At 43.2% G+C, this 14,412-nt stretch overlaps 1 protein-coding gene across 2 annotated transcripts in view; it reads right to left on the bottom strand.

Annotated features, from left to right (window-relative positions):
- DOCK4 (dedicator of cytokinesis 4) overlaps window positions 1-14,412 on the bottom strand; it is a 282,880-nt gene that overhangs the window by 47,895 nt on the left and 220,573 nt on the right. For both annotated transcript variants that reach the window (XM_066633137.1, XM_066633138.1), the window contains exons 33-34: window positions 6,278-6,373; window positions 306-366 (exon numbers count right to left, since the gene is read on the bottom strand). In XM_066633137.1, coding sequence (XP_066489234.1) covers window positions 306-366; window positions 6,278-6,373 — 157 coding nt within the window. The remainder of the gene's footprint in view (window positions 1-305; window positions 367-6,277; window positions 6,374-14,412) is intronic.

Genomic DNA, 14,412 nt, shown 5'->3' with positions numbered 1-14,412 from the left:
ATGTGCTCAGAAACAATTCTCTTCATAAATTTTTATTTCTTTTTCAACTTCCAGCTCACATAATACTGACACCAACCAACTGCGTGATTATATTCTTGCAACCTTGCCAATATACATCCACATAGAACATGAGTATTTTATAGTCCTAGCATAGATTTTTAATTCATGGGTGTACACTAAGCCTGCAGTAAGAACTGAACTTTTAATCCCTGTCTGGGAAGTAGGCTATAATGAAATACGCTCATCTAAGCATTCAGAATTTTCCTATGAAATACCAAAATCTCCAGAATCAAAAAGGTACTCACCAAAAGGCTGACAGTACAGCCAATCTTTTTTCCATCCACTTCTCCCATTTTCATGCAGTCCCTAAAGAAGTTTAAAAAAAAAATTTCAGACTAAATAAAATTCAGAGCAACCAATTATGCTTATTAGACAACATGAAGGGAAATTCTGTACATACAGACACAAATATGTTATTGATACAAAAATAAATAGCAGTTGATAGTCGACACATAAGCAAATGCAAAGCAGGATCTCTGGTCAGTGAAAAATGAGTAATTATGGTAGGTCAGCCTAAAGCTAAGATTGTATAATTATACATATTTGGCCAAAAAGTAAACTAACAGTTTAAAAAACTTTTATCATCACGTAATCAACTTAATTTGACTTACACTAAATCAAAGATTTCTTTTTATGCAGTTGGATTGCCTGGATTTATAGGCAAAAACAGAGCTGCATATAGGTATGCAGTGCCTCATCATGGCTATGCTATCATGTAGATCTAGGATTCAAAGAACAATAAGAGTACTATGCCTCTTAAGGGGCTTTGGGCTTTTCTTTCTTGAACAGCACCTCCACCAGTGGCATTGCTAGGGGGTACGGAATGCACTGGGTGACGAGCTTTGGGGGGAGGTGACACCACTACTGGCCAAAATTTTGGTAATTTTCAAATAATACAATCAAGTTATATGTCATTCGATGCACAATTTCATACAGAATGCCATGAAACAAAAAACCAGCAGGTGGGAAGATGGTGCATCATCATGTTGCCGCTTGGGGCGCTGCCATGCCCATGCATAGAATCATAGAGTTGGAAGGGGCCTAATAGGTCATCTAGCCTTAGGCAGGAAATCCTCTTAGAGCATCTCCAACAGGTGCTTTGTCAAGCCTCTGCTTGAATATCTCTAGTGAGGGAGAGTCCACCACCTCTCTCGGAAATCTGATCCACTGCCAAACCGCCCTGACTCAGGAATTTTTTCCTGATGTCTAATCGAAATCTCTCTTGCCATTTGCACCCATTGGTTCTAGTTCTACTTTCAGAGACAGTTGAGAATAAATTATTCCCTTCTTCCATATGACAGCCCTTTAGGTATTTGAAGACAGCTATCAAATCCCCTCTCAGCCCTCTTCTCCAGGCTGAACATGCCAAGTTCCCTCAACCTTGAGATCCCTCACCTCAAGAACTTGGGGTGGTGGTGGACAGGTCGATGAAAGTGTCGACCCAATGTGAGGCGGCAGTGAAGAAGGCCAATTCTATGCTTGGGATCATTAGGAAGGGTATTGAGAACAAAATGGCTAGTATTATAATGCCGTTGTACAAATCTATGGTAAGGCCACACCTGGAGAATTGTGTCCAGTTCTGGTCGCCACATCTCAAAAAAGACATAGTGGAAATGGAAAAGGTGCAAAAGAGAGCGACTAAGTTGATTACGGGGCTGGGGCACCTTCCTTATGAGGAAAGGCTACGGCGTTTGGGCCTCTTCAGTCTAGAAAAGAGATGCCTGAGGGGGGACATGATTGAGACATACAAAATTATGCAGGGGATGGACAGAGTGGATAGGGAGATGCTCTTTACACTCTCACATAATACCAGAACCAGGGGACATCCACTAAAATTGAGTGTTGGGCGGGTTAGGACAGACAAAAGAAAATATTTCTTTACTCAGCGTGTGGTCGGTCTGTGGAACTCCTTGCCACAGGATGTGGTGATGGCGTCTAGCCTAGACGCCTTTAAAAGGGGATTGGACAAGTTTCTGGAGGAAAAATCCATTATGGGGTACAAGCCATGATGTGTATGCGCAACCTCCTGATTTTAGAAATGGGTTATGTCAGAATGCCAGATGCAAGGGAGGGCACCAGGATGAGGTCTCTTGTTATCTGGTGTGCTCCCTGGGGCATTTGGTGGGCCGCTGTGAGATACAGGAAGCTGGACTAGATGGGCCTATGGCCTGATCCAGTGGGGCTGTTCTTATGTTCTTATGTAACCTTTCCTCGTTGGGCTTGCCCTCCAGCCCCCTGATCATCCTTGTCGCTCTCCTCTGAACCTACTCCAGTTTAGCTGCATCTTTCTTAAAGTGGGGTGCCCAGAGAGGGTGCAACTTTCTTAAAGTGGGGTGCATGGGAGGATGTCCATCAGGGGATGATGCACTGGGTGATGCTAATCCTAGTGACACCACTGAGTTCCACATACCACATGGAGGCCCCTTTTTTAAAAAGTGAGGTATTTCAAAAGCAGGTCATGATATGGTACAGGAAGCTGCTGTTTGAAGACGTGTAATTGTAACAACAACAATAATTGAAAATCCCACTGAGCATGCCATAGCTCTCAAAAACACTTAACTCTTTTGATCCTGGTTATATAATCTATTCTTAAATAATTTAAGATGCAATCCTATACACATGCGGTTCTCAAACTCCAAGAGAACGCTATTCCCAAGGAGTTTGAGAATGCTTCTAAGTTTCTGTGGGGGGTGGGAGGATGGCAGCAATGTGATCCCCAGGATCGTGCTGCTGCCAGAGACCAAGGGACTTTAAAAAAAATTATACTTATATACCTTCCTGTACTTGCCTCCAGCCTCTGGGAGGGGAGGTTCGGGTAGCCCCTCGGAGCCCTCTGCAGGGCTCCCCATACCTCAAAACAATGAAAAAATACAATCATGATCCACTTCTGGTTTCACAATTGTGATTGTAAGTGGGTTATGACTGCAATTTTTCATTGTTTGGAGGCGCAGGGAGCCCTGCAGTGGGCTACACAGAGCTCTCCACACCCCCTCTCCCAGAGACTAATGCAGGAAGGGATAAGTTTACAAAAAGCCCCTTGGTCCCCAGCATCAGTGTGATCCTGGGGATCACATTGCTGACTTCCTCCCATTCCCCATCCCTTAAAGGGCCAGACAGTGCTTCTCAGGCTGGTGTGTTACAACCCACCAGTTTGAGTACCACTGCTATACACGTTTACCTACCATGGCTGTAAAAGGGATTAGACCAGGGATGTCAAACTAATTTCATACAGAGGGCTGAATAGCATTCATGTCATCTGCTGAGGGTCAGAAGTGACAACATTAAGCAGGAAGTGATGGCCAGATGATGGCCAGAAAAAAAATAATATAATAATATACAGTATTTATATACCGCCTTTCTTGGTCTTTATTCAAGACTTTATTCAAGGCGGTTTACACAGGCAGGCTTATTAAATCCACGCAGGGATTTTTACAAATTGAAAGAAGGTTCTCTCTTTCAAGAACCACCACATTCAAGATGTTACGCTCCGATCTGGTTTAACATTCTGGCCTCCATCCTCCCACGCTCCGAGCAGATGGAACAGCTCAGCTGCAGCTTACCAGCTGCTTCAAGGTCGCACAGTGCCGGTGGCCTCGAACTGCCGACCTTGTGGATGTTAATCTTCAGGCAAATGGAGGCTCTACCCTCTAGACCAGACCTCCTGCCCACTTTTTTCTCAAGTAAAAACACATTAGTTGCAAATGAAAGGCGAGAAAATATGCAAATCCTGATAATATTTTCAAGATATGAGGCCCAGTTATCGTGTGGGCTGCTCTTTCAGCAGATCTGCTTCTGCAGGGGCATGACTTAGCAGCTTAGGTGCTCTATGAAGTGATGCCACGGCAGAAATGATGCTGCTGCAAGGGTGGTCTGCATGATAATTGAGCTCTCCCAGCACCTCAGCAGCATCTCCCTCTCTCACCCCTCTTGGTCTGTCCCTTCCCCCGTAGCATTCCTTGCTTCTGAGGCCTCCTTCATCTCTTCTTCCCAGAGCCTCAGCAGAAGTGGTGCTGCTGTAAGGGCGGTGCCTGGAGAGCCCAGCTATCATGTGAGCAGGAGTTTCTCTGGGCCTGATATGGCTCTCAGGCCTTATGTTTGATACCTCTGGATTAGACAAATTCATTGAGGACAAGTCTATTAATGGTTACTTTCCATGATGGTCATTTGCTACCTGCAGGTTCAAAGGTGGTATGGGAGGACCCCGTATCTGCAGATACCATATCCGTGATTTCAAGTATCTGCAGATGAGGGAGCCCCCTGCACTCCCCTCACCTCCAGAGGGCCCTCTGAGCCCCAGAGAGGCCATGCACATCTGCCCGCAACCTCTGCGAGTCTCAGAATTACTGTTTAAACGAAGAAGCAACTTCGTTTTTTTCATCAAAACTGGATTTTATTTTTATGCCTTTAAGAAGCATTATGAAGGCCAGGGAACCAGTGTGCGCTGGCTCCTAACCCTGTTCCCTTTCCTCTCCATTGCTCTCATTGGACTTATGGCAAAAATATAGCTGGTGTTGATCCAGGGAGACCCACTGTGGTGACAGAGCCTTGTTGCTGAGTAAGGGAATGAAAGTTCCCTTAGCTCAAGGAGACCTCCACAACTCACACACACACACCCCCGATATAGTATGTGCTTCTTTGGTGTGGCTGCAGCGGAGCATTTAGTTAGGATTGGGTCCTGTGACATGGAAAGTAAGGACACAGATAATAAATATAACATTTGTGCACAGCCTTGAATATTTTTAGTAAGTTACTCATATATGTATAAATATATAAATATAAATATATAGCAAAAGACAACAAAAATGGTATGGATTCCCATTATTCAAGGATGGAGACTGCCTGTAAACCTGAAATGATAGAGGGGGCTGCAGAATTCAAGACATGTGGATTTGGTTTCTGGCACTGAAGAAGATGCCATGTTTGACTTTAAAAAATATACATATAGTTCAATCCTATGTGTGAGTTTAGAGGCATTTCATACCAGGTAAATGTACATAGTATTGCAGTCAGTCATTCTGTGCTTGGCCCAGTACCAGAATGGGGTAAATACATGAAAAGTGCTTCTACTGTACTTAGGATAGGATTTACATTACAGGCAGCCCCAAATGCAAAGCCAGTGATTTCTCTACTTACATGTGCAACTCATCCAAAGGTAGTGAATTGGAGAATACTGCTCCATAACTACCACCCACCCACCTAGCTCTATCAAACTAATAAACTGCATGGAGGAATGACATCACCACAGACTTAGCTGGAAAGATTCTGGTTACCTCCAGGTTATTCCTACTCTTTGGACTCTCATTCTCTGTGGCTTACCCATCCATAAAAAATAAAAGTAATAAAAAATGGAGACTAGTGCTACCTGCCTCCTACATATTGTCTGCTTCGTCTGTTTATTTACATGTTTTCTGGTCACAAATGGGTTTTCACTATGCCAAACATACAGAGCCTATGACAATCCTCTATCCTTGGCTGTGTCTGTTGTAGCTGCAAAAAGCAAAGAAGGGTTGCAGTACCCCTTGCATTTGATGAAACAAGAAAAGGCATGGCAAGGAAAAGCTTGACACCAGTCCTGACACACACAATCAGATCTCATATACAGGTCAGGGACATGTAATATAATATTTACATCTAACATAAAATTGATGGATAGATTTTTTTTGCTTATATAAGAGGCATGCTTAAAGCTGATCTACCCCTTCAAAAAAATTATGATACAGTCTCAGAAGAGCTATATCATTTTAGAATTAAAGACAGGAGGATCACTTTTTTTCTCCCAAGGGGGAAGATTCCAACAAATACCCTCCCTGCACATAGAAATCTATTACAGGAAACACAGGGAGAAGGCTAGCCTAGAACTCTTACTCCTGACATACAGGCTTTCTACAGGAAAGGAGTTTTTGATATGTAGAACATTTCAAAGATGTGACCTCCACACTAGAATTCTGCATAGGTAAGTGGCACCATGCGATTTTCCTGAACACGTACATCAGCCCTTAGTTTGAATATGTAAATATAATGTAACTATAGGAAATAGTTCCCTAAAAGTCACAAACGGAGTTAAGAACATTTGCTTTTTATCTCCATCATACCTAAACTCTTGGGAACTTGATGCATAGTTTTATTCATGTTCATATTCTTACTAAGAATCTTCTTTGACATGAGGTTTTCAGACAATAGGATATTTCTTGCTATAAAGCACACAAGAACTGCTCACCTGTAGTCCAGCAGCCTCTCCATTAGACGGGTTACAGTGGCTATTAATGAAACGCCACTTTCTCTCCATGTTTCACGTTCAATTTTCTTCAGCAGGCTGGAAGGAACGAACCCAGGGCAAAATATCAGCATTTATTTTTATCGGTTTCCATAACAACCCATTTATACTCAAAGGTACCCAAAAATGCCTTAGCAATATCTGTTCATTCACAGATATTTATTTTTTTTTAATACAGAGCACAACTGCAAATATTATCTTACCTGGGATAAGGACCAAAGAGTGGGATTCTACTCCAGGAAGCATTGACAAGGCAAATTGATTTTTTTTAGGTTAGCCAACTCCAAGTCAAAACAGAGATAACATCCTATTTTCAAAGATATCTAGGCATTTCACAGACTTTACACATAGAAGATTGCATACTTTATTACATTACCACTCTACAGTGCTATTCATTAGACCTGCATTTTAGCATCAAGAAAAGAAACTGAAGATTTTGTTACCTAGAAGAGAGCATTTCCCATCTCACGGCTCCCTTTCGATGAGATTTGAAATCTTCCCAATGTAGGGTTTTTTTCGTACTTTAGTCGACAGTAGTTCTGCACCCACACAATTTACTGCATTGTAACTGCCACAGGAAAAGCCTTTTCCTGAGGAGAATTTTTTTTTAAAAGCTTCCCTTTTGCTGACTGTTATTTATGCATTTCTATCATACTCATTTAACCATTCAATAATTGATTGGTTTTGGGTGGCAAATACCAGTCCAGTTCTCTGCGACCATTAGAATTAATTCTTATGAGCTTGCTAGATATATGCCAGAATAGAAACAGAACCGTTGGCGATATCATCTGTGGACACTGCCCAGCATTTCCTAAATTTCTAAAATGTGAGGGTTCAAGTCTGCCTGAAAACACACATTCTGCCATGGATGCCCCTCCCCTAAACCCAGATATTTGAGGCTGGCTGTTAGTGGTGATGAGGAAAAGACATTCTGCATATGGTGAATGTTACTGTCTTGTTTTATTACTGCTTCATGTATTCCAATATTCATGTATTCTGAACTCTACAATTCTTCAAGCATCAGAAAGGGATTCTATAAGCATGGTGAAAATGCTCGAGACCATCACAACTATACTTTCTTTGCAGAAGTATCATGAGAGCAACTTGAAATGCTATTATTTTATTTATTTTTCACATTGTTACTGGGATATGTTCTCAAAAAGGTAGGAATGCCAAATACACTGGAGAAGGGGGAAAAGTTTGCTATTAAGCTCAGCTTAACCAGGGCAAAGTCAAAGACACGCAGGTTTAGGAGTCCAAATTATAGTGCAGTCTAACAGATGCTCCCGTGTAAGGCCTATATTCCTACGAACTGTCAGGTCAAACATACAATAGGTTCTTTTGAAGGAAATGGATGACAACAGCAAAGTTGTTAGAGACAAAATGGAAGAGTATAGCACCAAAAAACTCAATAAGGTTCATCAACAAGGCAAGCATACAGTAGTTAAGAGCAGTGGTGCAGCTAAGATATCCGGCACCTGGGGGCACAAAAATTTTTAACACCCCCACCATATAACATTGACATCTTTGCATCTCTGCCAGACTTCAGAGGGCCTCCAAAAGGCACTTTTTGTTTTTGCAAAAAAGAGACCGTCTGAGAGAACTACTGAGGCCTGGTAGGGGTGCAATGATGTCATACAGGGGATGTCAAGCCGAGGGTGTCTTAAAATGTCATTGCACTCCTACTGGAAGTGAAACTGGAAGTGCCTTTTGGAGGCTTCCAGAAGGCTCACTGAGGCCTGGCAGGGCGCAACAACTTTTTAAGACACCCTCAACTGGACATCCTCTCAAATGTGGTATGTGAAGACTTGTAACCCCTTAGCAATGCCGGTGGTTAAGAGACTACCAAAGTGACAGGGCACAATCATGTAACAGCACATTTCCTGACACTAAAATCAGAACAGCCAAGGGCAACCCTGCAAGAATATGGAAAGGAAAACCAATCATACTTAAGCAATTATAAAACCACTTGAGCCCATTTGTTGCTGCAAGAACATATGGGGGCCACCTGCACATAACAAGCCAGTTGTGCATCCCATCTGCCTTGCATAGAATGTGACCTTTAGCATGTGTTGGAAAAATGTGCCAGAAAATATTTTTTAGTTTACTGGCACTTCCAAACACATGCTAAAAATGGAATTCTGAAAAGCAGAAATACAAGTACATGACTCGCTTGCTGTAGGTTATGAGCTACCATTCAGATCTTTCAACCACTTTTATTATACTTTATCATACACACCATATGACCAAGGGCTGTTTAAGTAACTCTTTGGCAATCCAGTTCTTATGCTATCTGTGGAACTTCCATGCCATGCAATGCTAGCAACTGCCAGCCTATAGAAGTAACCATGCAATTCTAATCTAATGCAGTCTAGTCTACAGCCTTTCTGAGTAAATTTTGGAGTGATATGGTAAGTAGAAGAGTGAGAAGACTGTTGGACTGTGGATCTATCTCTTCCCTCCCTGCAGCTAAAGTCTATTGTTGGATGAGAGGAAGCAAAGACTAAGCAATCATGGAATAAATTAAGTAAACTGAGAAATAAGTTGGGGACACTGAGGGCTGCTTCATTCTTTACAAAGCAGATGTGTCTCCCAGGTATCCACTGCACAATCAACCCTGTGGCATTAGAAGGCAAGACAACCAAGTAGTGGAGTGCTGAAACCAATGACAGCTCCCTGGCACGCATCTCTGTGTGCTTACAGACATATGTTTCTCCTTCAGTTGTTGGGAAGTATATCAGTGGACCTCCAGGTAAGACATTTGATGCATAAAGCATTGAACAGCCCTGAGGGCCACAAGGGCTATAAAAGGTTGGACCATGTATTTCAGTTTTTACAGGACAAGCAAAAAGATACTGAATTCATATGGAAATAGTGCGGAGATGAGGAAATTGCAGAGAAGGAAACTGGCCCTCGATGTTTATCCGTTCCCATGTACATCAAAGACTTGCCTCAAGGTGATAGAGCAGCTCAACATAAGGTCTGCAAAAATCTTCCAGAATGGATTTGGATTAGCCAATTTAAATATAGGCTTTACTTTCCATTGATATTTTATCCCAAGCACATACACGTAAGGGTGTTTAAAAACTCATACAAAACCTTTGCATCATTGACCTTTTAAAGATAATATACAAAGCAAATATTAATAATAAAAGAGACTCTCAGACAGAAGCCTCTGCTTCCTCAGGCACTGTCTAGGCAGAAAGTAAGAGGAGTGAATGATATTCTGGCTCAGTTATCCTTTTCTGACATTATGAGGTATAAACTCTTTTACATTCTTTACTGGAATACTTTATTTTCTCTCTGACCCTTTACCAGAGGTCTGTTTGCTTTCTAACCTCCCATGTCAGAACTGTTATTTCTTTAACATGAAGCTAGATTGTCTTCAAGCACTAATCCTTGCTTAGTTGATTCAATGTCCAGAATATCTTTTTTCCCTATACACATACAGAAAGAGAAAGAGAGAGAAAACGAACGAACGAACGAACAATATGGGTGGCTTCCCATGCCCTATATCCTGTATTCAGCTACAGAAACCAAAGTATAAAACATATACAGACTATGTCAGCAATGAAGATTGCATGCATAAATTGCTGCTTTTCCCTTTAAAAGACACAGGTACAGCAGAAAATGTAAGCATTCTGCAACTGTATTTTAAAAGGGAAAACAGCTACTTATATATGAGTACACCCTTCACACATGAGGTAGAATGCAAAATATGTGTACATATTTTGCATTCAGGTATCTATACCAGAGATACAATGGAGTGTAAGGACTGCCTTTAAGGTCAATAAAAATGATTTTTATCAATGCAAACACTCTTCAAATAGAGCACAGCAGCTGCCTGTATGTTTGTGGTTGGTTTCCTAACAATATTTGTTTTATTTCTTTGACTGAGACAATGCTGTAATTGATGTGTGTGTTTTAAATTAACTGGAGTCATTATCTGATGTTATATGGGATGTAAGAACTGCCTTGCTGGATTCATTCAAAGTTCATCTAATCCACCAGTTCTGTTTCCAACATTAGCTACCCAAGTAGGATATGAAAGGCAAAGGTTCCCCTTGTTTGTCTTCAGTAACAGATACTGAATGCCATACTGCCACTGTTTACACAGGGTTCATTTAATTATCAAGGCCGTCCCCTACTGCTGAACATATCCTCCATGTTGGGATGGCTATTCAAATTATTAAGACTGTGTGTATTTTTTTATGCCAGGATGGTATTTTGCTTGCTTACGAGTTAAGAGTATGTATGCTAAATCTTGACAATCACAGTTAATATGCCTTTTACCATAACATTTTGCAATTATAATTATATTTCATTTAAGAATAACTGTGTCTTTGGGAAATAAATACACAGGGTTAAAACAATTTTAACTATCCATAGTTTCATTCTCCCAAAAGGCCCACACTACTTCAGGTGTTTGAAAATAGATGTTTGAAAATGGTGTTATTTACTTTACTCAGAAGTAAGCCCATTGTGTTCAGAAAGGCTTAGGCCTGCAGTTCTCAAACTCTCAGGGAGTCTGAAGACTGCAGTAAGTCCTTGCGGGGGAGGCGGCAGGGGCAGGGGGAAGGCAGGGGGCTGCAGGGACTGGAATGTATTCACCAGTCCCTGCAGCAGTCTCCCTGGGGCATGGGGAGCCCTGTTCAAGTGTCTGCAGGGCTCCCCGCAGCTTGAAAAGCGAAAGCTCAGCGACTGCGCTCCACTTCCAGTTTTGTGGAAGTGGAGTGCGAACGTTGCGCTTTCACTTTTTAAGTAGAGGAGAGTCCTGCAGATGCTCGCACAGAGTTCCCTGCACCCCCAACAAGATGCTGCAGGGACTGGTGAGTACTTGCCAGTCCCTGCAGCCCCCTTAGCGACACGATTCTGGGGATCGCATCACTGCCTTCCCCCTGCTCCCACCCCTTAAGGGGAAAGCGGCCAAGGTCTTTAGGCTGGGGTGTTGCAACGCCCCAGTTTGAATAGCTCTGGCTTAGGCTGTAATTCCTTGCCCACCAAAAACAAACACCTCTAGCAATGACATCAGAATATGATATGCTCTAGGTTTCAAGGGGCCACTGGCAAACCGAACTTTATCTCCATAGGCCCCCTTCATACATAAATGAGCCTGGATGAGTCACTCTGTTACCACAACATGAAGGCTATGGGGATCGAGTATGGGGATGAATAATTGAAACTGCAGATACAGGATGCAATATATTCCGAAGCATGCAATTGAGTTGAATTGTTCTGTATGGAAAGACTCCCAAATGTATGTATAGGGACCCTTCAATTAAAAATAGTTTTTTTATTTTCTTTATTTTGTTGGTCAAATTATATAACAGTTTGTCCGCATGTCGTTATTTCGTATTTCACTATGTGAATCAAATTAATACTACACTTAGAGGCAAGCATCAACAGTCATATTTATGCTTAAATAAAAGGCTATCCTATATAAGTTTGAAAAATCAACCCACACAACCCAATTTGTCCAGTCAATTCTCAATTTAGCAAAAATACCTTGAGCTCAACTTACACAAGCTCACTTACTTACAGATTTAAAAGCCACTTCTGGCTCCTGCCGAGGCCTGCAATCCCCTCCCTTGGCCCTGGGGTGTCTCAGAACGAATCATGGGAAGTGTTTTCCAGATGCTTCTGTGATGCATTCTGAGGCATGTCAGGGCCAAGGAAGGGGGTCACAGGCCTTGGTGCATCCAGAAGTGGTTTCTGGGAGCAGCAGAGACTGCCTTGCAGCTGGTGCAGTTTGCAGCACTAAGGTCAGAAACACTTTTTAAAACATTATTAAAGTGGATGCTTTTTCTTAAGCACCTGGCACAACCCAGAACTAGCTTCCAGGAGCACCAGAGACTGATCCCGTTTGTGGATGATCACTCTGCAGCTGCCAAGACTGTGGATGCTGAGGGATCACTGTATAACTTTTATCTTTCCTGAGTGGAAAGCAATCCTGAGAATTAAGCCATCCTTTGATTTTGTCTAGATACAAAACTCATTTGCAGCTTATTGTGTCCACTATAGACAAGAGAATGGCATATAATAGCTTCTGTAATCACTGCTACTATCTGAGAAGAACTCAATAATCAGAGCAGCTCCAACTAGTTGCTCTGCAGCTAAGGGCGCAATCCTAACATGCGCTGGAACAGGCAAGCCAGGAGGCTTGCGCTGTATCCAGAGCAGGATTGTGGCCAGCAGCGGCTTAGCCAGAAGCAAGGGGAAACTTTTCCCCTTACCCCTGGGTAAGGGCTGCCGCTGCCTATGGGTCTCTTCTGACTTGTCCCACCTCCTGAGGTGGCACAAGTCCAAGGAAAGCGGAGCGGCTTGAAGCCGCTTCATTTTCCCCAGGGACGGGGATTGGGATCTGGAATAACTGCCAGATTCCAGGCCTGCCTCCTGCTCCCCGCCTACCCACCCCCGGAGCCGCCCATCACCCTCCCTCCCCCCACCCAGGAACGCCTCCCTACCTCCTCCCCCCCGCCCCCACACCTACCTTTTGTCCTTGCGTTGGCTCGTCCAAGCTGACGCAAGGAGCTGGGGGGAAGCTGGCGCAGAGGCTTCTGTCAGCCTCTGCAGGCCGATGCTTCTCAGAGCGACAGCCTGGCTTCCTCCCGAGGAAGCACAAATGTGCCTTACAGCACGTTTGCGACCCTCCCAGGCTGGCCCAAGGGATTAGGGCTGGCACAGGGCGCAGTTAGGATTGCGCCCTAAGTGTGTTTGTATGACAGCTCCTACATATGTTTCCTATTTCTCTTCATCTACGTAGTTGACATCTTACTGAATCAAAATATCAGCTTCAAATTACACCATATTAAAGAGTATGGTAGAAGACATAAGTAGCAATTTTCTAAATTTTGGTGACCTTTAAGTAAAATAAATGACCAAAAATTCAGCTTTATAATAGACTGCTGTATCAAATGTTGGCTGACTTTACTTCTTTTCAAGCCCGAATGTTTTGAGAATAAAGGCTATTAGGCATGGCTGTCCATGGTTCTAAATGTATCACTCCTTTCAAATGGAAAACTGATGTGATTAAGGGCCCAATCCTAACCTCATTGAGCACTGGCGCTGAGTTCCAATGCTGGCACAAATGTGCCGTAAGGCATGTCTGCGGCATCCAGGGAGGAGAGGCTGCTGGTGAGGGGCCTCAGCACCGAGTGGAGACGCTGTGGGAGTACCTGGAGGTAAGTCACACTGCCTGGTGGCAGTGCAGGTTTTTGGGGTGAAGGGGAGGATTTTCGGGGCAGGGGGAATGACTGACCCAGTAGGGGGGTGGGACCAGCTGAGCCCTGCTTCGCTGGATCCAATCCTCTATGATGGGCAGCAAAGTTCAACACAGAGGCTCTACAGTATGCTCTGATAAAACAGTCAGCGCAGACACAAGGTGCCTGATTGCAGGGCCTGCGCCCTTACTTGGGGGGAGGAACAAACATCACCATATTGGCTCCGCTGCATCTGGCGGTCCCGCCGGGATAGGATTGGGTTGTCTGTCAGCATTTCAGAACGAGAAATATTATGGGCACAATGCAGTAAAAAAAAAAAAAAATCAGGCACTTCTAGGCATCTTTTTTAACCATGCAGTAAACTTGAAGAACAAGGCTATGGTTCAGTGGCAGAGAACCTGCTTTGCATGCTGGAGAATTGCTTGGTCTCAGTATCCTACCCCTGCAACAGCTGCAATGCAGTGCATGCAAAACAGCAGAAATGAACTGGCAACCTTGGCCCTTGGTGCAGCCTTGCCATTGACCCACAAACCTACAACCCCCCCCCCCTTTATCCCTCCTGCAGGTTTCATTATCTACTGAATTCTGTATCCGCAGGGGATCCTGGAATGGATCCCCCATGGATACCAAGTGCCCACTTTAAAGCAATTTCATGTCTTAAGGACTTCAATATCACAAATATTTAATTTTAACAGGCTTGTGCACCCTGTCTTCAATCTATCATACAGAGAGACTTTCTTTTTTAAAGTTCCATTGTGTTTTTTCCAATTGCTAACAATGATGAGACACTGGAGATTGGTTAGACTAAATGACCAAATGAATTGCCTGTGAGTTATTAAAACAACTGTTACCTCCCCA

Source organism: Tiliqua scincoides, chromosome 7 (assembly GCF_035046505.1).
Source record: "Tiliqua scincoides isolate rTilSci1 chromosome 7, rTilSci1.hap2, whole genome shotgun sequence".
In the NCBI taxonomy this organism is placed as follows: domain Eukaryota; kingdom Metazoa; phylum Chordata; class Lepidosauria; order Squamata; family Scincidae; genus Tiliqua; species Tiliqua scincoides.
Note: the sequence above shows the minus strand (reverse complement) of the source record. Positions and strands in the feature narration are given on the sequence as shown.